This window comes from Rhinoderma darwinii, chromosome 7 (assembly GCF_050947455.1).
Source record: "Rhinoderma darwinii isolate aRhiDar2 chromosome 7, aRhiDar2.hap1, whole genome shotgun sequence".
Classification (NCBI taxonomy): domain Eukaryota; kingdom Metazoa; phylum Chordata; class Amphibia; order Anura; family Rhinodermatidae; genus Rhinoderma; species Rhinoderma darwinii.
In genome coordinates this window covers 121503036-121528450 of record NC_134693.1, presented here as the reverse complement: position 1 = coordinate 121528450, position 25415 = coordinate 121503036, and the positions used below count along the sequence as shown (strand labels likewise).

Below are 25415 nucleotides of genomic sequence, written 5' to 3'. Positions count from 1 at the left end.
CAGTGCCCTCTGTAGATGCCGCCGCCACAGTGCCCTCTGTAGATGCCGCCACAGTGCCCTCTGTAGATGCCGCCACAGTGCCCTCTGTAGATGCCGCCACAGTGCCCTCTGTAGATGCCGCCACAGTGCCCTCTGTAGATGCCGCCACAGTGCCCTCTGTAGATGCCGCCACAGTGCCCTCTGTAGATGCCGCCACACACACCCCTTGTAGATAGTGCCACACACCCCCCCCCCCCATTAGCGCTCCCTCTAGGAGTCGAATCCCCAGCCAGAGCGTAGTCGACATACACAGTGACGTCAGGGGATCCTCCTGGACCGGATTGTGATGTTAGGGGCAACCCCAGAGCAGAGCACTAGTAAAGGCTCTGCTCCGGAACTCTGGGGAAGCAACTGACATCAGTGTCCACATATGGACAGTGATGTCAGGGGGTTTCCCAGAGCTGGAGTCCTGGAGCAGAGACGCTTCTAGCACTCCTACTGGGACTCCAGCTGTGCTCCTGACATCACTGTCCAGCTCTGGGGAAGACCCTGACAACACTGTCCACATATGGACAGCGATGTCAGGGAATTCCAGTGTCCCGGAGCAGAGCCGATACTAGCGGCTGTGTCCCGCGGGCCGCAGATGACAGCCTCAGGGGCCGCATGCAGCCCGCGAGCCACGTGCTTGAGACCCCTGGGCTAAACTAACAAAGCACATCTACTGCTCGAGCTTCCCAACTTATACTAGGGGAGATTTACTAACATGCACTTTTTCTGGCCTAACTGCCTTAACAAATTCATTGCGAACACCGTAATAATTATGGCCCACCACAACTTACAATTCTAGTTTGGGTCAGTAAAAGGGAAATTCCACGTGCACCAAGAGTGTCTGGTTTATGAAAGTTCTCCTCTACTTACTGGAAAAAAGCAATGCTGGGAAATAATGGCGTGAGTGTTCAACATGTGTGCACCATTTAGGAGAATATGGCACATGCTGCACAGAAAATACAGATGGCATACTTGGGAGTGTGTTAGTCAATCCTCCCCACCTTATTAAAACATGACCATTTAGTTAATTATGTCTCACACAGATCAACGTACAGTAATTACCCTCCTTAAAAATGCCTCTTCTAATGAAAATGTATCACCCCAAATGGTCTTTGGTATTTAGAAATGGATGATAAAAGTAGATATATTTGAAGGAGATCTATTTGCCCCCACGGTTTGTTAGGGTATGTTCACACACACTAATTACGGACGTAATTCAGGCGTTTTTGCCCCGAATTACGTCCGAAAAATGCGCCTCGATAGTGTTGACAAACATCTGCCCATTGAAAGCAATGTCTGTTCACACGAGGCGTATATTTACCTGTCACTTCGTGGGGCGTAATTGGAGCCGTTATTCATGGACTCCAATGAAAAGCAGCGCCAATTATGTCCGTAATGGACGCGGCGTTCAAGCGCCTGCACATGCCGTTACGGCTGAAATTACGGGGATGTTTTCTCCTGAAAACATCCCCGTAATTTCAGCCGTTACGGACGCTGTCGTGTGAACATACCCTTAGACTACAGGAGTTTCTGCATGTTCCTGAAACATCTTGTAGAAATCCTGCAGAGAACACAAGGGGTTAGTTTCCTGCTAGGGAATGGCTGAGGGGCTGGGCTTAAACAAAGGGTGTGGCTTAACAATTTTTCCTGCTGCAGCCAGTTGTCTTACAGCCAGACACAGGGCAGTGAGGAGGAGGAGGAGGGACATGGCTGAGCTCCTGGGACACACAGAGATTACTTATATATTTCTCGGTTTAGATTGTAATATGAGACAAATTAGATCAAAGGAAAGTAGGAAGTGCTGGGATATATTTTTATATGCATTTTGAATGTTTATTGTTCCTTTAACCCTTTAATGACCGGCCTATTTTAAACCTTAAAAAGAGGCTCTGTCACCAGATTTTGCAACCCCTATCTCCTATTGCAGCAGATCGGCGCTGCAATGTAGATTACAGTAACGTTTTTATTTTTTAAAAACGAGCATTTTTGGCCAAGTTATGACCATTTTCGTATTCATGCAAATGAGGCTTGCAAAAGTACAACTGGGCGTGTTGAAAAGTAAAAGTACAACTGGGCGTGTATTATGTGCGTACATCGGGGCGTGTTTACTACTTTTACTAGCTGGGCGTTCTGATGAGAAGTATCATCCACTTCTCTTCACAACGCCCAGCTTCTGGCAGTGCAGATCTGACACGTCACTCACAGGTCCTGCATCGTGTCGGCACCAGAGGCTACAGTTGATTCTGCAGCAGCATCAGCATTTGCAGGTAAGTAGCTACATCGACTTACCTGCAAACGCCAATGCTGCTGCAGAATCATCTGTAGCCTCTGGTGCCGATGTGTCCTCGCTCGTCTGACACGATGCAGGACCTGTGAGTGACGACACAGCGTGATCTCTCGAGAACACACTGTGTGTCTGCACTGCCAGAAGCTGGGCGTTCTGAAGAGAAGTGGATGATACTTCTCGTCAGAACGCCCAGCTAGTAAAAGTAGTAAACACGCCCCGATGTACGCACATAATACACGCCCAGTTGGACTTTTGCAAGCCTCATTTGCATAAATACAAAAATGGCCATAACTTGGCCAAAAATGCTCGTTTTTAAAAAATAAAAACGTTACTGTAATCTACATTGCAGCGCCGATCTGCTGCAATAGCAGATAGGGGTTGCAAAATCTGGTGACAGAGCCTCTTTAATGACCAAGCTATTTTTTACGTTTTTCCATCGTCGCATTCCAAGAGCTATAACTTTTATTTTTGCGTCGACATAGCTGTAGAAGGTCTTGTTTTTGTGGGACAAGTTGTATTTTTTAAACATCACCATTTGGGGTACATATAATTTATTGATTAACTTTTTTTTTGCGGGGGAATAGAAAAAACACAGAAATTTCGCCACACTTTTTGTTGAAAACAATGGAAGGCAATCTCTGCCTTTTTTTTGCAGCGGTTTCCGCGGCAAAAACCGTGTAAAAAAACGGTGTGTGAACAGGGCCTTCGTGTCAAGCCTCCTAATGGCAACAGCATATACCAGCGGATTGTATCCCCCAATGAGATGAGCAAGAAATAATATTTCACAACACTGTATGTATACAATCTATAAAGCAGATGTATGGACAAGATGCAATCCGATGGTTGCTATGGATAACACAGACACTTTGTTAGAACAGATTTTATGCTATGCCATAATGTATCAAAATGAACAGAACTACTGACATTCAAATGCATGATCCAGCTCTACCCAATACCACTGAAAAACACTTTCCTGCTAACATCACTAAGTGAGAAACGATCAATTATATTACCTGTTTGAACTGCCGTGTCTTTCCTCGGTGAAGTAACGGTTAAAGTGCCTGGTTTCAGAACACGGTTGGTGACATTCTGATAATCATCTGATATGACATCAGTGGCGCGGCTTGCAGCCCTGCTGATCTCGGAGTGCACCGTGTCACCTGAAGATAATAAAAACGTCATTTAATGTACTAAGGTATTTACAGCACAACAAGCCTTTGACATAAAATATCAAATAAAGAAATAGAGGCTGAATAAACTAACCACAACCTGGATTGATCGTTATTCCAGGATTTCTAGATTAGAAATAAATAAAATATTTAAAGAAAAGTACATATTCTGCCAATCAGAATGCGATTTAAAAACAAAACAAACAAAAACACACATTTACCAAGTGATACTCGTGCTTAACCCCTCAATGACCAAGGATTATTTTTTGTTTTTTCACGGTCGCATTCCAAGAGTCGTAACTTTTTTTTTTTTTATTCCGTCGACATAGCCGTATAAGAGCTTGTCTTTTGCGGAACGAGTTGTATTTTGTAATTGCACCATTTTTAGATGCTTATAATATATCAATTAACTTTTATTAACTTTATTTTAGGAGAGAATTGAAAATAAGCAGCTATTCCAGCATTGATTTTCACGTTACAAATTTACGCCGTTTACTATGCAGCGTAAATAGCATGTTACCTTTATTCTATGGGTCGGCACGATTACGGGGATACCAAATATGTAAAGGTTTTAGATGTTTTCCTATGTTTGCACAATAAAAGCCCTTTTAGAAAAAAAATTACTTGTTTTTGCATTGCCGCATTCCAAGAGCCGTAACTTTTTGGTTTTTACGTCAATGTGGCCGTATGTGGGCTTGATTATTGCGGGCCAAGGTGTCGTTTTCATTAGTACTATTTTGGGGTACATAGGACTTGTAGATTAACTTTTATTTATATTTTTTTATGGGGGGGGGGGGATTGGAGAAGAGACAATTTTGCAGTTTTTTTGCTCCCTCCCTCTGTCAAACACATTAGATGTAGCGGCATCTAATGGGTTAAACAGACAGAATCGGAGCGCGCTTCAATTCCGGCAGGACCCAAGCTGTGTATAACAGCCGTGCTCTTGCCGCTGATTGCATGGGTACACTGGCAGTACCCGCGCGATCAGAGGACGGATATATCCGTCCTTTTGCGAGAACTAGCACCTGCACAGGAAGGATATATCCGTCCTTCGTCGTAAAGAGGTTAAATGGAATGGCCTTATTTTAACACTGTATTTTAGTTATATATATATCACAGAAAAAACAAAAATAGTCATGCCATTTTGCTAGGATATGCCAATACTTTATGATCAGTGGGTATCCAACCTCTGGGAAGGGAAAACTGCTTTCAAAGTTTTTATATTTTGCGTTATGCTTATTATTTTTATAGAATTCGCTGCTAATACACACAATTTCCCTGAATGCATATGGGAGAAATCCCAATTAGTCAGTAACTAGTTAAAATAAAACCATTTCAGTGGAAAATTATAGCCGTTCCACCTCAACAAACCTATGAAAAACAAATGGAATTTCCTTTGATAGTTTTGATAAATTGTCATTAAAAAAATCTTGATGCCCATAAAAGGTCATTCAGAGCTCCGCTTAATTGTTTTTTTTTTTTTTTTTTAAACTGCTCTAAAAAACATGAGCTACACTGCAATTGGTTGCTATGGGCAACATGGCCAGCTTTTCTATTACACATTTTTGATAAATGAGGCACCATAGTGTGGGAGATTTATAAAAACTAATGCAAAAGAAAAAAGTGGAGTAGTTGCTGATTGCAACCAATCAGACTTTAGCTCTTATGTCAGGCCCTTTAAAAATTAAAGTAGTTGTCTAATAAGAGACACCACCTTTCGGATTGAAGTGGCTCCCAGAGCACTCGACACATAGCGGCTTTTGTAGGGGCAAACCATTTATAGCCCTCCCGCCCATGATTGACCGCTTTCTCCCTATTCACTGTATGGGGAGAGAGCAGTCAATCAGCGGTGGCTGGGCAGGGCTAGTCGCAGCTTATAAACAGAGGAGTACAGAATGCACCGCGCTATGTAGTCCTTAACATTCATGTGCTGCAGCAGGCCTCAACCACCCGTCGCTGATTGTCAGCTTTCTCCCTATGCACAGTATGGGGAAAGCTGTCAATCATCAGTGGGAGGGCGGGGCTAGCCGCAGCTCATGAATATGGGCTGCAGGAGATAGTGAATCTTATAAAAACTACAGATTATTAAAAAGCAATATTGGGATGGAATTGGGGTCTTGGTCACTACTTTATACTGCCCTTAGATGGGGCAACAGACACCTGGTGACCGACTCCCTTTTAAGAGGTAGTTACTTCTGCAGATATGTAATATGGGTGTTGAAAGACTTTTTTTCTTACATAAAAGACGTGGTAATTCAAAATCTGTTACATCAGTTTCCCACTAAATTATACTTCCAACCTCAACAAATAAAACCATGAATAGTAATTTTCTAAACTGCCCGTGTTTACCAGCGACATTTTTCTGTAGATTAGATATATCATGTCCCTTCTGCAGTAAGTGACGCATCCGCTGCTCCTGCTTCAGCCGCTGCGCTTCCTCCTGTGCTCTCTGCATACTGTGGTACAATTCTCTTGTCTTCAGGTCAAGAACCTCCTATCAGTCCACAGGGAAAAGGAAGGTTAAAAAAAAGTAGATGTAAATCAGAAAGCATTAAATGTATTTTATCATTCAGACTTATTCACAGGATATGCCAAAACCGGCTTGTGGTGCCCGGCTCAGACAGGTGAGGCCTGGCTTTTTTACGTACCTCCCATACACTTAAATGGAGAGAGCCGCAGCCACCTCTAACGTCTATGGCCACGGTCTGTCGTTCGGTCGTTAACCTCGACGGCCGTGGCCATGGACATCTTACCTCGCTGCAGCGTCGTCCTCCTGTGAGGCAGCGGCACTCACTTCCGGACCTCGAGTGTCTCCGGCGGGCACGGCCTTAAAAGGGCCAGTGTGCGCATTTTTGCAGGAAGTCTGCAATCTAGCCCAGGATGCCCTTGGCTATAAATAGGGCTCTGTCCTCTTGCTCTTTGCCAGAGCGTTATTTGTTACCCTTCGTTTGTCGTGCTTATGGTCTCCCAGGGTCTTCCAGTTTCCCAGTGTACCTTGCTCCTGTATCCCGTATCCTGTTTCCGTGCTGCCTAGTGCTATTGCCGTGCTGTGCTACAGTCTACGCTTGATCGGCTACGCCTCACCTGACGACTTCCCGCCGCCTGGTCCTGGACGTGCCTGCCTCGCTACTGCCGATTGCCTCAGGTACCCTCGCTGAACTAATTGAACTCTGTACTTACCTGTTTGGCCAGCTGCCATCCCGCTACGCGGTACTGCCCAGTGGGTCCACACCCCGCATCGTGACAACCTCTCTATTCAATCTCTGTCTAAATGTGGCGACCACCTCACCTAGTGGAACCGAAGTCAAGGGGACCCTTTTTCTCTCACTATGTAAGGGTCTCTGATGTTGGACCCCCACCTGTCCTGTGGATATGCCATAGATGTCTATGTGGGGAAACCCCCTTTAAAAAGATGATTCATGAACATCCAGAAGAGTAAAAATGAATAGCACAGCCTGATATCACAGGTTGTAAGATTAATGATTGCTATAAATACATTGAAATAGACTCGTACTTCTTTTTTTTTCTGTTTAAATGAATCTTCCTCGTACTGTTGACGCATCTGTTCCCGCTCTTGCGACAATCGCCTCTCCTCCTCCTGTTCTTCCCTTTTTCTTTGTTCTTCTTCCAGTTGCTTTCTCCTACGCTTTTCTTCTACTTGAGCTGCTATGGCTTTCTGGCAAGTTAAAGAAAACACAAATTTGTGAAATTAAATGTAATGGAAATCACGATGGCATTTGCGGTACGTCCGGTTATGCAGAAACTTTAAGAAAACATTTCACCTCTACATAAATTGTTTAATTAACTCCTGCAAAAAAAATGTTCTTTGTACCGATTTTGAGTCATGTGATGTTTTCTGCTTCAGTCACATCCCAAGCTTATTTCAGTATCTTGCTAGTTTCCTGTCACTATAGAGCCGGGGTCCTTAACTGGACGACTGCAGACGCTAGTTGTCCAGACCTGTAGCGTCGCCGGGCGACTGCCACATTCGATTGTATCTGCATCCTAAGGATGCAGATACAATTGAATACTATGGCGGAGCCATTCACTAAACTACAGGCCAAACTAATTCAAAATCATTACAAAGTAACTAAAAACTGGCACATTTTTATTAATCTCCAAGTTTAATATTAACCTCCGCAATCCACATACTTCCTCCACTTAATTTTGTGAGTATACATGGGTGTTATTGGGAAGTATGTTTTTCCTGTTTTGCAATATATTATCCTCAATGAAACTCCGTAGCAGCTGATCGAACTATCACTATAACTAACTACTCACAGCTATGTCTCCAAGCATTTCAGTAGTGCATTTTTGTTCTTTTCTTGTGAAGAACAAAATTTTCCTTGTTTTTAGATGATTGGTTTCCCACATGAGGGATTTCATTTTAAATCTGTTGACTGCCAGAAAAGCCATGTTTTCATTCATAAATCAAAAAAGATCTAGCATGACACAATCACTGATGAGACAATGACTTATTTCAAGGATTTAACTGTTCTGGAGAGTAATCTTTAGAGACTGCAGTCTGGGATGTATCATTTAGTAAATCTTCTCCCGTTCCTTCAAAAAAAAAAAAACAAAAAAAAAAAACACACACATACATATATTTTTTTATATGGGATGTAGAATATACATAATATATTATTAGGGATGCACGATGCATCAAAATTTCGATACCATTTCGATGCTGTGCAGGGGAAAACTGTTCAATACCGTCAATTTATGTATTTCGATACTAAGCTGTGTGGCCGCACAGCTTAGTATTGAAATCAAGGAAGAGAACACTGCGTGTGCGCGGTGTAAAGCACTCGCGATGTTCACTTCTTACAGTGACCCTTTCCCACATTCTCAGTTTATCATTGGTGGCAGTAGAGAAAGGAAGGAGGAGCGTTCTTCCCGCCTACTGCGACGCCATGCTCGTCATTAGTAGCGGCCGCGTCACAGTAAGAGAGGAACGCTCCTCCTTCCTTTCTCTACTGCCACCAATGATAAACTGAGAATGCGAGACAGGGGCAGGGTGGGGACTGTCACGAGCGGCATGTTTCCTAATGATGTGCCTGTGTCGCCAGTGCAGTGACAGATCGGCCCCAGGCAGGTATTACAGCAGAGCACAAGCTTGAAATAAAGGCAGACAGCATTTGGCAACATTGGGGTTAATGGGACCCACATTAACCCCAATATTGCCATTATGTGAGGGAAATGATGAGCTCACTTATTAATGTGAGGCACATGGCTTTCCGAACTATGTTGGATCCAGGAAAAGCGGGTGACATACGGTCTGTATCTCATGCACCGAACACAGCCATGTGAATTAACCACATTATTTCCCTCACACATTAACCCAATGAGGCCCACTATAATCATTATAGTAAGTGATCCCATCAAGTACCTCGTTCACAGCTGTAGTGGGCAACATTGGGTTAATGTGAGGTACATGATGGGGTTAATTACTATTAATGTCAGGCACATGGAGGTTCAAAATTGAGAACACCATGTGTCTCACATCAGAAAATGGAAGGCCTTTATATTTGAGGTTTTTGATTTTTTTAGTTGGCAAAGTATCGTTTTGGTATCAAGTATCGCAATACTACTCTAAGTATTGGTATAGAAATCCAAATTCTGGTATTGTGACAACCCTATAATATAAACAAAGAATAACCCTAGCACTCAATAGAAGAGATGAAAGTAGAAGCAAATGTGGATTTTTTAAAGGCTTTATATTCAAGGTATAAATGGTTTCTTTGAAACAGGCAATTTTTTTTAGAAAGTCTCGGCATATCCCAGGCCTTTGTCACAATCGCTTTTGTCGTATAAAGAGAAAGAACACAATGGAAGTATTACATACATGTAAAGAGTAATCACTCGTGTAGGTATAGTACAGTGGTATTTTTCAGACGCTGACATAGCTATAGCGCGGGAGGATTTGCATAATGACAAAACATAATCGATGACAATCAGATTGAACATAAAGAGCGCACCTATCGGCTTTCTGTATAAGTGAGCGGATGCCGTCACAATTTTTGAGCATTAATTGGAGGCCAGAGGAGAAATGGCTCTGTTCACATCATGTGAAGGTAAAATTAAGGATCTGGCATTGTGTAGATGTATTGACGCAAAGTTTTGTACAACAGAGCCATTTCTCCTCTGGCCTCGAATTAATGCTCAAAAATCGTGACGACATCCGCTCATATATACAAGGAGCTGAAAGATCCGCGCTCTTTATGTTCAATCTGATTGTCATCGATTATGCTTTGTCATTATGCAAATCCTCCTACGCTATAGCTACGTCAGCGTCTGAAAAATACCACTGTACTATATCTACACGAGTGATTACTCTTTACATGTATGTAATACTTAGATTGTTTTCTCTCTCTTTATACTACAAAAGTGATTGTGACAAAGGCCTGGGATATGCCGAGACGTCTTAAAAAAAAAAAAACACCTGTTAGAAACCATTTATACCTTGAAAATAAAGCATTCCAAAAATCCACATTTGCTTGTACTTTCATCTCTTCTATTGAGTGCCAGGGTTATTCTTTGTTTATACAATGTGGGATATCCAACCCGAAACCTTACAGCACCTGAACACTTCTTCAAGGAGTGCAGCAATTCCATCTGGAATTTTAAAGGCAGATTTTCATCTGCCTGTACGCCGTTTGCCGCTTTTTCCGCCTGCGGCGATTGAGCGCCGCGGAAAACGCTCTCTCTGCCTCTCATTGATGTCAATGGGAGGTCAGAGACGTACACTCCGGAAGGAAGGGCACGTCGCTTTTTCCCGTGAGACGGTTTTACCGCTCGTGGGGAAAAACGCCTCCGCCTCTTATTGAAATCAATGGGATGCGTTTTCTGACAAGGTTTCCGCATAAAAAAAACTCAGTGTGAAGAGGGCCAAATAGTTATTAGGATCTCAGCATACATTTTCTCGAATTGAGGATTCTCGAGTCACCTACGAAGGTTAAATAGTAACGATTTATAAAAATATGAGCGGTCACTTTAAAATCTGGTGACAGATATATACAACTACAGAGAAGTTCCTATTCTCTGGTGCTGTCAAGACAATGCTTAATATATTTATTTCTGTCAATTTCAGCAATAGCGGGTGCGGATGCACCAAGGCCAAGCGGAATTAATAGTGCAGCCGACTACGCTCTCGTTTCTGTTCTAAAACCAAAACCTTACGTAAGGGAAACAAATTTGCAACGGAAGTATTACCATTGTAGTTAATGGTAATGGAAACGGAAGCTATGGTTTCCGTTTGACTTTCTGTTCATTGGTTCTTCCGACGGAAAGGTCAAACGGAACCCATGAACGGGAGCCCGACGAGGATGTAAACAGGCACTAATGGAAACAGAGCCTAAGGGGACCCCGATGCATTTAAAGGAGTTTTCCGAGATAAAATGACTATGTGTTAATGCTTGTAATTTATAAATGTAAATACATTTGTAATATACTTACATTTTCCAAAGTGGCCCCGTTTCCAGATGCTGCTGTGGGGTACTTGACGGGTGACGTCACTCTCTGCACTGGCTCTGGCCGCTGTGTTGATCTTCAATTATTTTCCGGGTATACAACACGTCACTTGTGACGTGCAGTGTATGTGCTGTTCTGCTGCACAGCCCGAAACGCGCATGCGCGGTCCCTGCTGTTCTCGAGAGAACAGCAGGAACCGCGAATGCGCGTTACAACAGAACAGCCCATACAGGGAACGTCACAAGTGACGAGGTGAATACCTGGAAAAGAATTGAAGATAAACAGCGGCCATGGAGTGACGTCACCCGTCAAGTACCCCACGGCAGGATCTGGAAACTGGAAAATGTAAGTATATTACAAATGAATTTACATTTATAAATTACAAGCATTAACACAGTCATTTTATCTCGGAAAACCCCTTTAATGTCGTGACAGGGTTAGGCCCTGTCTCCGTATTTAAATTAGAGCCCAGGAGCTTCAAACTACACCTCTGTCAAAGATCAATGTTCACATCCTTAATGGTTAAATGGGACATTGTGTGAATGTGAATGGTAATCCAAATCCATGTGTTGTCACTACAATATCAATACATATTATAGAAATCTGAACAAGAAATGTAGTTCTCAGATCACTACAACACAGATGCTGGAGGTTGTGGCTCTATCAATGCAAATAAATAAAAGTGTCTGCATATACCTGATGTTCCAGTTGCTTCAATCTTTTACGATCCCTTTCTTCAATCTGTACAGGATCTAATAGAGAGGTCATAGTACGCAGGAACCTAAAAACCAAGTCAAATCATAATCATGTAAGTAGGACTAAATGCAGATTTTTGACTGCAGAAAGAGAAAGCGACCCCATCCACCTCTTCTGGTGGCTATCATGTCAGGAGAAATCCCTGTATGGAAGTATTGGTGACTATGCGGTATGCACAGTTCTTGTGCTGATGTCACTTCCAGATGCAGTTTGGATCTCTGTAGTAGAGTAATACAACAGAGGATATGGTCTATGGAGATTACATGGCTGTGTGCTTGATTTTATGCACCGTTTGCAATGGGTGTGGCTGAAACACCTGAACTCAATAATTACGAGGGTATTCACATACTTTTGGCCATATAGTGTATCATTATTTTTCACCCTAGTAATCACCATGCCTACCCAGCTTTCTGGCCTTGAAAATGTTCTTCCTCAGTTGATTTCATAGTTTCTAACTGTTCCTGCGGGTGATGTGTAGCAGAAGGAGAAGGTGGACTTCCCAGTGGATCTGATGTTGCTTGAGGATTTTCTAACTGTTGAAAGGTTACTGTATTCTGAGAAATAGGATTTGGTTTCTTAAAAGAATCAAAATGCTTTGCCCAGTGATCCTGTTGAACACTCTAAAACAAAGAAGAAGTGACAATAACTACTCAGTAATGCAGTATACTGGAAACATCAAAAGGACATAATAGAAGCTATATTGTGCCGCCTCTGGCAATTGTAGAAGGCACTTTTAAAACTAGGAAATAAAAGCATATGCTAAACTGTGGGGACAAGGCTGCACCGGAGCAACAGGACCAGGGCACATAGCTATATACTGTAGGTCATGGGTATATCAGTATGGTTACAATAAGTAACAGCCGCACAAGGGTACAGGACGAAGAAAAAAAAAAATTTGTTTAAATGATCTCAATGTTTTATTAAGGCTTAACATGGCATCTTAAGCTGTGGATGACTGTACATTAGAACTGCAAAATACCTCTTGAAGCTTTTGCTTTTCTTCCATTTTTCGCAGGGCATCTCCCTCCCTTTGCTTATTCAGTTCCTCTAACCACCTCCTTTGCTGCTGACGTTTTACAGCACTAAAAGGATGGTCCATTGGAGCGGCTTCCTGTAATATTCAAATACCCTGTTCAACATGGGGGTTCAAAATAGAATATCTCCTTTAAATCAATTAAAAACGAGATGTCATCAAGTGAACATCTTGTGACAGAGGAAAATGATTTAAACAAATCTCAGAACAAATAATTAAAAAAAATCTTCACATTGCACATGCAGTCCAATATGCGTGCAGGAGAAGCGGAGCAGGTTTATATATAGCGGTGTGGAGAAAAATTCAGTATTACTTATATTTGATTTATATTCCCTATCACGCAGAGTTTAGGAGCCTAGTGGACAGGGATATCCTACCCTACATTACTGTGCATACAGAGACAGCTGTCAATCATTGAGTGAGACCGCCCCCTGGACTCATACGTTTAGAGAGAAAAAAAAAAAAAAGAGCATAAAATACAAGTTATACAGAATTTTCAGCACAAAATTACATAATTAAATTGCTCAGCTCCTCCTGTACGCAAATTGGACAGCATTTAACGTGAGAGTTTCCCTTTAAATTAGTTTAACGGCATTGTCTTACCCCTAACACAAATGCACTACGGATAGCAGCAGGAAGCTCAGGGGAGCTAAAACTCGAAGCCCTTCCAAGTGGTGATGATTCGCTGGTGTCTGTACCAGTGGAGGTCTTCAGCATGGGATCTTCTTGGACTGGGGTGCTGTAATCATTGCAAGATGTATTCTAGGAAGAGAAACCCCAATTACTGCAATGTTGTATATTAGTAAGCAGGTCCACAAGCAAACTATGGCAGATTTACACATATGCAGACACCACGGGTTAAAGCCAAAAGAGCTTTGTATTGGGAAAGTAATCCAACTATCCCTGGTTGGCAGACCATTATGGTAGGTACAGATAGGGAATGAAGACTATGAGCTCCACAGGGGACAGGGACTGATGTCATTTATTACAATCGGTGTACAGTACTACAGAATATGTTGGGGCTATAATAAAAATAAAAAACAACACAGATTATAGATAGAGCTCAATGTCGAGTGAACTTCAATTTTAAGGACATTTCTATATAGAAATTGCCACGGTGAGAAAGCCGCTTGTGTCTGCCGACGGATAAGCAGCGAAGCCATAGGGAGTTTTTCTGCAGCATCATATGCTTCAATCACACAGTGAAGAGGACGTATTACACGATTAAGATTATAATATGGAATTGCCGTTTAATTAATTCTCCCAACCATTCTTTAATGTCGACAGAATACAGAGCTTCACTGTAGAGCCTGTAAAATAGAAAGAAAACGGTTGCATTTCTTACTTTTGGCAGATCAGAAGAAATGGTCCTTTCCGAAACAGAAGAGTCTCTGCCATAAGCCTCCCGATGCCGGAGATTTATTCCATCTTTTTCAGCCTCCTTCAGCTTCTTCTTCAGAGCTACTTGTTCATCTATATTAGATACACACAGAATGTCTTTTAAATAATATATTTTGGCTGAATTGTGATCAAGTTTAACCCCTTCCCGTCCAATCACGTACAGTTACGTCATCAGCGCTAAATGTGTTAGCACCTTCTCACATAACTACGTGATGGAGCGGGCTCAGAGACTGAGCCCGCGCCATCACCATCGGGTTTCAGCTGTATGTTACAGCTGATATCCCGTTGTAACGGCCAGGACCGGAGCTAGGCTCCAATCCTGCCGATTAACCCCTTAGATGCAGCGATCGAGCGATCGCTGCATCTAGCTGGTTTCTAGCCTGTCGGCATCCCTGCACCGCTGTTCCCAGGATGCCGTTGCTTGCAACGGCAACCGGAGTCCTAACAATGGCCTCGGTATGCCAAGCACAGAAGTCTTTTCCGCGGATGTCAAGTGTTTGTAACAGCTGACATCCTGATGTAACGGCCAGGACCGGAGCTAGCCTCCGATCCGGCCGATTAACCCCTTAGATGAAGCAAACAAAAGCGATCGCTGCATCTAGGTGGTAAGATCACAACCGATGGTTGCTATGGCAACGATCGACACCCGTGTTGTTGCCGATGGTTGCTATAGCAACCAGAGGCCTAACAATGGCCTCCTGGTCTGCCTAGTACGGAAGCCTATTAGGCCCCGCCCGCAGGCGAAGACTACTAGGCTTGCTGTCAGTGAATAACTGACAGCTCTAATACACTGTACCATGTACGTAAAGCAGCGTATTAGAACAGCGATCAGGGCTTCACGCCTTCAAGTCCCACAGTGGGACCAAAAAAAAAAAAAAAGTTACGAAAAATAATTCAAGTTAAAAAAAAAAAAAAAACACTGCCTTTTTCCCCCATTGCATATCACATTGTTTCCCCGCACGGTGAACTCAGTTATAAAAAAATAAATAAAAAAATTTAATAAAAAAAACAACATTTCCAGAACCTGTTTTTTGGTCATTTATAGCGCATGGTGAACGGCATAATAAATAAAATAAAAAAGACAATTTATGGTTTTTGGTCACCTCGCATGTACCCCAAAATGGTACCAATGAAATCTACAGATTGTCCCGCAACAAGTAAGCCCTCACACAGCTCCGGTGGAGAAAAAAAAAAAAATACAAAATGTTCTGTCTCTCAGAATATGGCGACGCAAAATGTGCAGTGTTCCAAGAGCAGATAAGATTGGGTATTATTTATGAGTGCGACATCGGTCACACAACGGCGGATTATTATTTATTTACGCCATTATTATACCCTCATGTACTCCGCTCAGATTACATATGCCTCCACATTATAAACTGAAATACTAGCAAAACTTCAAACAGAACAACTACCAAGCTAAATCTGTGCTCCAAATACCATATGGCGCTCCCTCCCTTCGGAATCCTACAGCGTGCCCAAACAGCAGTTTACGTCCACATATGTGGCATCGCCATACCCAGAAGAACTCGCTTAACAGTTTGAGATATTTGTCTGCAGTGGCACAAACTGGGCACCACATATTGGGCACTAAAATGGCATATCAGTGGAAAATTGCAATTTTCACCATCCGCTGAGCGTTCATTTCCAATAAAAAAAACAAAAAACCTGTGGGGTCAAAATGTCGACTACACCCCTTAAATGCCTTGAGAGGTGCAGTTTCCAAAATAGAAGAAGCCACTACTTGGGGGTTTGTTTTACAATTTGACCTTGGAGCCCTGCAATAGTGGGCCAGTGCTGCGAAAATCTCCAAAATAGGCCTCAAATATGCATTGTGCTCTTTCACTCATGAGTTCTGTCATAAGTCCAGGCAAATGAGAAATGCCTTGAGGGGTGTACTTTCCAAAATGGGGTCACTTCTCTGGTGTTTCTACTGTACTCTGGTACCTCAGGGGCTCTGCAAACGCAACATAGGCCCCCATACGCCAATCTAGCAAAATCTGTGCTCTAGAAGCCACCTCTTTTTGAGCTCCTTTTATTTTGAGCTCTGCCATGTGCCGGTACAGCAGTTTAGGACCACACATGGGGTATTGCCGTACTCGGGAGAAATTGAGTAACAAATTGTGTGGTGTTTTTTCTACTACTACCCCTCGTGAAAATAAAAAATTGGGAGCTAAATCTACATATTTTTGGGATTTTTTGTTTCCCCATTTTCACTGCCTAATTGTTATAAAATTTATGAAACACCTGTGGGGTCAAAATGCTCACTACACCCCTAGATGAATGCCCTGAGAGGTGTAGTTTCCAAAATGGAGTCACTTCTCAGGGGTTTCTACTGTACTGGTACCTCAGGGGCTCTGCAAATGTGACATGGTGCCTAAAAACCAATCAAGCATGCCAAGTAGCGCTCTTGCCATTCCAAGCCGTGCCGTGTGTCCAAACAGAAGTTTATGACCACATATGAGGTACTGAAAACCATTCCAGCAAAATCTGTGCTCCAAAATACAAATGGCGCTCCTTCCCTTCTGAGCCCTGCTGTGGGTCTAAACATCAGTTTATTACTACATATGGGGTATAGCCGTAATCAGGAGGAAATGATTTACAAATGTTGGGGTGCTTATTCTCCTTTATTCCTTGTAAACATTCCAAAATTCTATTTTTTTTCTATTTCTCATTTTTACAGACTAATTCAAATAAATGTAGCAAAAAAACAGCAGGGTCAAAATACTAACTATAGCCCTAGATACATTCCATGATGGGTGTAATTTCCAAAATGGGGTCACTTTTGGGGGGTTTCCACTGTTTTGGCACCACAAGACCTCTTCAAACCGGACATCGTGCCTAAAATATATTCTAATAAAAATGAGGCCCTAAAAGCCACTAGGTGCTCCTTTGCTTCTGAGGCCGGTATTTCAGTCCATTACCACACTAGGGCCACATGTGGGATATTTCTAAAAACTGCAGAATCTTGGCAATAAACATTGAGTTGTATTTCTCTGGTAAAACTTTGTGTTACAGAAAAAAAAAAAAATGTATTACAATTGTATTTTAGCAAAAAAAAAAAAAAAAAAAAAAAAAAAAAAGGAGGTTTGTAAATTTCACCTCTACTATGGTTTCATTCCGGTGAAACGCCTGAAGGGCTAAAACACTTTCTTAATGCTGTTTTGAATACTTTGAGCGGTGAAGTTTTTAAAAATTGGGTGTTTAAGGTTTTCAAATATATGGACCCCTCAACGACACTTCAGAACTAAACTGGTCCCTGAAAAAAAGGCCTTGAAATCTTCCTGAAAATATGAGAAATTGCTGCTAAAGTTCTAAGCCTTGTAACGTCCTAGAAAAATAAAAGGATGTTCAAAAAACAATGCAAACAAAGTAGACGTATGGGAAATGTTAACTAGTAACTATTTTGGGTGGTATTACTATCTGTTTTACAAGCAGATACATTCAAATTTCGATAAATCATAATTTTTGCAAATTTTCTGTATATCTTGGCGTTTTTCCACAAATAAATACTGAATTTAAAGCGACCAATTTTTTTCACTAACAAAGTACAATATGTCACGAGAAAACAATCTCGGAATTGCTTGGATAGGTATAAGCATTCCAAAGTTATTACCACCTAAAGTGACATGTCAGATTTGAAAAAACGGGGCTGGTCCTGAAGGCCAAAATGAGCTTGGTCCTGAAGGGGTCAAGAAAATGCGATCACAGAACACTGCAAAAATGTGGCTAAGTAATTGTAGATTTAATAAGGAAGCCCCATGTGACTCGAGTAGAGGGTTAAGAGATCCACAAGCCTCACATGTAATTACAATATCCTAAATTCCCAGCAGTCGGTAGAAAGCTCCCTCCATTCAATGATCTATGGGAATAGGATTGAAGACTTCTTCATGTCAACAGCTGGAGGGGAAATGGATTCAGCATCAGAGCTTATGTACATAAAACTAAACGATGACTCTAGGGAGGGAACGTAGGAAATATGCACTGCCAGCCGAGAAAATCAGTCAGCAGAGAATTCCTGCTTGAAGCGAGTCTTGCTATTTACACAGCTCAATAAGGACGGCACAGCAAACCGTCAGTGCAGGGGAGACACGTACCCAGCTCTCTCCTCCACTGGGCTTTCTTTGCTTCCTGCAGATTCTTGTTTCTCTCCCGCTCTCCGAGTGCGCTGAACGAGCTGACTGTTTCCCTGAGATAATTGTAAGACACCATCATTATTTTACACAATGTAGGTCACAATGAAATATGAAGTTCAATATAACGTCAGTCTTTGTTTATCGAATCTAGCACAAACCGGACATGTAGCAATTCCTAAAGGGGTAATCCGGTTTCCACCTATGAAGCCTAGTCTTTGTAATAATGAACAGTTCTGCAACTTTCCAATATACTTTCTGTATCAGTTCCTCATGGTTTCAAGATCTCTGCTGGCGGACATTCAAAGGGAATACTTATGGTTTACTTGCAGAGTTTGAAAACTCGTCCTGGTCATGTGATATTCACACAGCTTTATTTGCTGAAACCGAAGTAGCAGTAGCCACTGACTTAGAGATTCAAAGCAACTTTGAGAAAAGAATTGCCAGTGCAAACAATTTCACCCATGGAGAATATAAATGATGAATCCAAATATCTTAGGCTTACATGACTCCACATGTATTTTTTTCTAGGACAATAGCGAACACTGTAATCGTAGTGTTTTACAATGTGTTCTGACCAATGGAGCGGATCTCAAACAGCTGGAAATATTTTCTTCTATGGATCATTAAAAGCCATGCAATAATTGGAATGATTAACCCCTTCCTGACGTTTGACATATATGTACGTCATCAGCGGGAAGTAATTCCCACAAAATGCCGTACATATATGTCACGATTATCAAGCCATCATTGCAGGAGCCCGGCAATGAGTGACAGCCGGGCTCCCGCTGCAATGGCTGGGATAGGAGATCAATCCAATCCCAGCCATTTAACCCCTTAGTTGTAGCAGTCTGCAGCATCTAAGGGCTTCCTTCCGACTCGATTGCGGGGTGCCGATGGGTTATTATGGTATCTGAGTATCAAATAATAGTCCCCAGGACTGCCATCTAAGTACACAGGGCCTAATAGGATGCAAGCTGACAGGCAATAATACTTCAGTATTGCAGTTTATTATACAAGTGCTCAAGAGATTGCATGTTAAATGCCCAAGTAGGACTTAAAAATACAAAACTTTGGGCCTGTTCACATCAGCATTGTCTTTCCGTTGAGGGGTTCCGTCTGAGCTTTTCATCAGGGGAACCCCTCAACGGAAAGGCAAACGGAAACCTTAGCTTCAGTTTGCATCACCAGTGATCTCAATGGTGACTGATACTTTGCTAACGTATTCCGTTTGTCACCGTTCTGAAAGGGTCAGTTTTTTTGACGGAATCAACAGCGTAGTCAACTGTGACAAACGGAAACCATTAGCAATGTTTCTGTCACCATTGAGATCAATGGGGATGCAAACGGAAGCTATGGTTTCCATTTGCCTTTCCGTTGAGGGGTTCCCCCGACGAAAAGCTCAGACGGAACCCCTCAACGGAAAGACAACGCTGATGTGAACAGGTGCCTAAAAAAAGAAAAAAAAAAAAAAAAAACGTTTACTGAAATGTTAAAAAGAAATATACCCAAAAAAATGATCTGTGTGTCCACGGCCATCTTTGAAAAAATATGAATGCAGTGGTAAAAACATAGACATACATATCATTGGTCTGGTCAGTGGTAGGAAGAGGACTGCTCTCTGCTAGTCCACTGTTGGCCCCCTCCTGAGTAGCTAGGTTTTCTGTAATGTTTTCCTCTCTGGTCTCCAAATCTAGAATAAAAAAAAAAGAGAAAAGAATAAAAATCAATATTTACACTGGTTAATAGTTTAGATGAAAACAGCATCAAGAAGACATTCTTTGACACGGAAACAGTTGCGGAATCAGCTGCGCTCAATGCCCGTGGACGAAAAACGCAGTGAAGTTCGCAGAAAGAAATTGCAGGCAAGTCAAAATCTGCTTCAAATTCCTGAAGGAAGTTTGAGGCAGATTTTTCTGACATTAATGGCCCATACTTTGATTATGAATTTAGCTTCGTGTTTGTTTTGTTTATGGGCAGGATTGAGAATAAAAGAAGGGATAAGAATGGCTACTACAGACAACATGGATACTTTCTCATAACAGTTTTTATGAATGAGGACTATTTTCTTTGCGCCTGGCCTAGATATCGGAAGCATGGATTTATATAGACAGTTCACTTAAATTAATCATACACTGTTCAGCCATAACATTAAAACCAGCTGCCTAATATTGCGTAGGACGACTTCGTGGCACCAAAACAGCTCTGACCCGCCGAGGCTTGGACTCCACAAGACCTCTAAAAAGGTCCTGTGGTATCTGGTGTTAGCAGCAAATTCTTTAACCCCTTCGCGCTCAGGTCAGTACTATTACGTCACGCTAAGTACATCGTTCGCGCTCAGGTCAGTAATAGTACTGACCTGAGTAAACACGGCGCCATTTAATCCCGGCGCGTGTTTGAGCTGTGATACCTGCTGTTTCCGACAGCAGGCTATCACAGCTTAGTGTGCAGGGACCGATCGCGGTGGTCCCCGCCGATTAACCCCTTAGAAGCCGCGTTCAATAGCGATCGCGGCTTCTTAGGGGTTAAGCTGCCATCGCCGGCCTGCTACACGATAGCGGGCCGTGATGGCTACTATGGCAACCAGAATCCTAACAATGGACTCTGGCTACGCCATCGACGGAAGCCTAGTGGGTCCCGACAAAATCAGGACCCACTATGCTTGCTGTCAGCGAACAGCTGACAGCTCTAATACACTGCACTACGTATGTAGTGCAGTGTATTAGAATAGCGATCAGAGCCTCCTGCCCTCATGTCCCCTAGTGGGACAAAGTAAAAAAAGTGTAAAAAAGTAAAAAAAAAAAGTTGTGCAAAAATAAGAAAATAAAAGATTTAAAAGTAATAAAAGTAAAAGTCCCCCTTTTTCCCTGATTAGTTCTTTATTATTAATAAAAATATATAAATAAACAAATAAACTATACATAATTGGTATCGCCGCGTCCGTAACAGCCTGAACTACAAAACGATGTCATTATTTATCCCGCGCGGTGAACGCCGTAAGAGAAAATAATAATAAACCGTACCACAATCACAATTGTTTGGTCACTTCACCTCCCAAAAAATGGAATAAAAAGAGATCAAAAAGTCGCATGTACCTAAAAATGGTACTGATGGAAACTACAGTTCGTTACGCAAAAAATAAGTCCTCGCACGACTTTCCTGATGGAAAAATAAAACAGTTCTGGCTCTTAGAATAAGGTAACACAAAAAATAAATTATATTTTACAAAATGTATTTTATTGTGCAAACGCCATAAGACATAAAATAAAACTATAAACATCTGGTATCGCCGTAATCGTATCGCCCCGCAGAATAAAGTGAATATGTCATTTATAGCGCACGGTGAACGCTGTAAAAAAAAAATGAATAAAAAACAATAGTAAAATTGCTGTTTTTTTAGTCACCACGCCACCTAAAATTAGAATAAAAACTGATCAAAAAGTCGCATGCACCCCAAGAAAACTACAATGGATTCCTCAAGGGGTCTAGTTTCCAAAAAGGGGTCACTTTTGGGGGGTTTCCACTGTTTTAGCACCACAAGACCTCTTCAAACCGGACATGGTGCCTAATAAATTAAATTAATTAAATGTCACCTCTACTTTGCTCTAAATTCCTGTGAAACACCTAAAGGGTTAATAAACTTTCTAAATGCTGTTGTGAATACTTTGAGGGGTCTAGTTTCTGAAATGGGGTGTTTGATGGGGGTGTCTAATATATGGGCCCCTCAAAGCAACTTCAGAACTGAGCTGGAAACTAAAAAATAAAAATGAGGCAATACTTTGCTTCTTACATTATACTCATAATGAGCCATGCCCACCCCGAGATGACCCCAGTTTTGACCGTCTGTATAAACGGAGACCCCTATTAGACCGTTTCAGTGGCCGGTTTTCCCAGCATTCACCCCCGAGAAGTGTATTTCTATAGATGAATCCCTGGTACATTTGAAAGGGAGGCTTCAATTCTGCGAGTACCTGCCGGGTAAGAGGGCAAGGTATGGCGTGAAGATGTATAAGCTGTGCGAGAGTGCATCAGGGTAGACCTACAAATTTAGGATATATAAAAGGGAAGGACACCAGTACTCAGCCCCCAGAATGCCCCCCCTTACTGGGAGTTAATACAAAAATTGTGTGGGATTTGGTGCACCCACTGCTGGACCAGGGTTACCACCTCTACCTGGATAATTTTTATACCAGCGTCCCACTCTTCAACTGCCTCGCTTCCAGAAGTCCTGCGGCATGCGGCACTGCTAGAAGAAACCTGAGAGGCCTCCCTAAGACTCTGCTTGGGCAAACACTCAGAAGGGGTGAGAGCTGGGCACAATCTAGCAGCAACATAGTGTGTGTCAAGTACAAGACCAGGGAGATGCCACACCAGTACCCATGTACCTGTACGAGGTACCAGTACAGGGACCCCCAAACTAGACTGCATCCTGGACTACAATAGGTACATGGGAGGGGTGGACTTGTCAGATCAAGTCCTGAAGCCCTACAGTACTTCTCGAAGCGAGGCCACAGGCATCGTACCAGGGCAACACTTTTTAGGAGAAGTTCCCCAAACTGGCAAGAAGGGAAAAAGTCAAAAGAGGTGCAGAGTCTGCTATAAGAGGGGGATAAGGAAGGACACAATATATCAATGTGACGCGTGTCCCGAAAAACCAGAGCTCTGTATGAAAGAGTGTTTTAAAATTTATCATCCATCTCTTTATTTTTAATTTACCCCAGTTTTACTCGCTCTGATCCACTTCGCACAGCTTACCCCTCCTCATCTTTCCCCTCTGAGCCCTGCTGTGTGCCCAGGCAGCTGATAACAGCCACATGTAGGGTATTGCCGTACCCGGGAGAGCCAACATTACAGTTTATGAGGTGTATATCTCCGGTGGCGCATGCTGGGCACAATATATCGGACACTGAATTGACATATATGTATAGAAAATTGCAAATTTCACTCTGCACCAACTGCTGCACATTATCTTTTACACAATACCTGTGGGGTCAAAATGCTCACTACACCTCTAGATGAATGCCTTAAGGGGTGTAGATTTTAAAACAGGGTCACTTCTTGGGGGTTTCAACTGTACTGGTACCTTAGGGGCTTCTGCGTACAAGACTTAGCACCAGAAAAGCTCCAGTAGGCCAAATGGTGGTCCTTTCCTTCTGAGCCCTGCCGTGTGCCCAGGCAGCTAATAACAGCCACATGTAGGGTATTGCCATACCCGGGAGAACCCACATTACAGTTTATGGGGTGTATGTCTCCGGTGGCGCATGCTGGGCACAATATATCGGACACTGACATGGCATATATATAGAAAATTGCAAATCTCACTCTGCACCATCTGCTGCGCATTATCTTTTACACAATACCTGTGGGGTCAAAATGCTCACTACACCTCTAGATGAATTCCTTAAGGGGTGTCGTTTTTAAAACGGGGTCACTTCTCGGGGGTTTCAACTGTACTGATACCTCAGGGGCTTCTGCACACACGACTTAGCGCCAGAAAATTCCCAGTAGGCCACATGGTGGTCTTTTCCTTCTGAGCCCTCCCATGGGCCCAAACGGCAGTTTATCACCACAAATAGGGTATTGCCACACTCAGGACAAATTGGGCAACAAATTGGGGTATTTTATTCCTTGTGAAAATAAGAAATTTTGAGCCAAAACTACCTCTTATTGGAAAAAATGTAATTTTTTTGAATTCACAGCCCAATTCAAATAAATTCTGTGAAAAAACAGTGGAGTCTAAATGGTCACAACACCCATAAATGAATTCCTTGAGGGGTGTAGTTTCCAAAATGGGGTCACTTCTGGTGGGTTTCCATTGCTTTGATACCTTTGGGGCTCTGCAAATGCGACATGGCACCCGAAAACCAATCCAGCAAAATCTGGGCTCCAAAGAACACATAGCGCTCCTTTCCTTCTAATACCTCCCATGGGCCAAAACGGCAGTTTATGGCCACAAATAGGGTATTGCCGCACTCAGGACAAATTGGGCAACAAAATGGGGCATTTTGTTCCCTGTGAAAATAAGAAATTCTGATCAAAAATGACATCTTATTGGAAAAATTGTCATTCTTTTAATTTCACAGCCCAATTCAAATATGCGCTGTGAAAAAACTACGGGGTCAAAATGGTAACAATAACCATAAATTAATTCCTTGAGGGGTGCAGTTTCCAAAATGGGGTCAGTTTTGGGGGATTCCTACTGTTTTGGCACCTCAACACCTCTCCAAACCTGGCATGCTGCCTAAAATATATGCTAATAAAAAAAAGCACCACCAAAATGCACTAGGTGCTTCTTTGCTTCTGGGGCTTGTGTTTTAGTCCACGAGCGCACTAGAGCCACATGTGGGACATTTCTAAAAACTGAAGAATCTGGACAATACATATTTAGTTGTGTTTCTCTGGTAAAACCTTCGTTACAGAAAAAAAATAGAATAAAATTGAAATTCAGAAAGAAAAACGAAATTTGCAAATTTCACCTCCACTTTGCTTTAATTCCTGTGAAATGCCTGAAGGGTTAAAAAACTTTCTAAATGCTGTTTTGAATACTTTGAGGGGTCTAGTTTTTAAAATGGGGTGCTTTATGGGGGTTTCTAATACATAGGCCCCTCAAAGCCACTTCAGAACTGAACAGGTACCTTAAAAAAAAGGCTTTTGAAATTTTCTTACAAATATGAGAAATTGCTGTTTATGTTCTAAGCCTTGTAACGTCCAAGAAAAATAAAATAATGTTCAAAAAACGATGCCAATCTAAAGTAGACATATGGGAAATGTGAACTAGTAACTATTTTGGGTGGTATAACCGTCTGTTTTTCAAGCAGATGCATTTAAATTCTGAAAAATGCTCTTTTTTCTAAATTTTCTCTAAATTTTGCAATTTTTCTCAAATAAAGACTGAATATATCGACCAAATTTTACCACGAACATGAAGCCCAAAGTGTCACGAGAAAACAATCTCGGAATCGCTTGGATAGGTTTAAGCATTCCGACGTTATTACCACATAAAGTGAAATATGTCAGATTTGAAAACTGGGCTCTGAGCCTTAAAGGAACAGTGTCATCACAAATAATTTTTTTATATGTTAAAGATGTTAGTGCTTTATTAAAAACGTTTATATTCATTTGTGTGTTTGTGTTTTACT

At 42.1% G+C, this 25415-nt stretch overlaps 1 protein-coding gene across 3 annotated transcripts in view; it reads right to left on the bottom strand.

Annotated features, from left to right (window-relative positions):
* Positions 1–25415, bottom strand: part of CCDC66 (coiled-coil domain containing 66) — a 50298-nt gene that overhangs the window by 17527 nt on the left and 7356 nt on the right. For all 3 annotated transcript variants that reach the window (XM_075833910.1, XM_075833912.1, XM_075833911.1), the window contains 10 exons: positions 19858–19969; positions 18241–18332; positions 14088–14215; positions 13346–13504; positions 12689–12820; positions 12112–12329; positions 11650–11734; positions 6998–7159; positions 5833–5977; positions 3328–3474 (listed from right to left, as the gene is read on the bottom strand). In XM_075833910.1, coding sequence (XP_075690025.1) covers positions 3328–3474; positions 5833–5977; positions 6998–7159; positions 11650–11734; positions 12112–12329; positions 12689–12820; positions 13346–13504; positions 14088–14215; positions 18241–18332; positions 19858–19969 — 1380 coding nt within the window. The remainder of the gene's footprint in view (positions 1–3327; positions 3475–5832; positions 5978–6997; positions 7160–11649; positions 11735–12111; positions 12330–12688; positions 12821–13345; positions 13505–14087; positions 14216–18240; positions 18333–19857; positions 19970–25415) is intronic.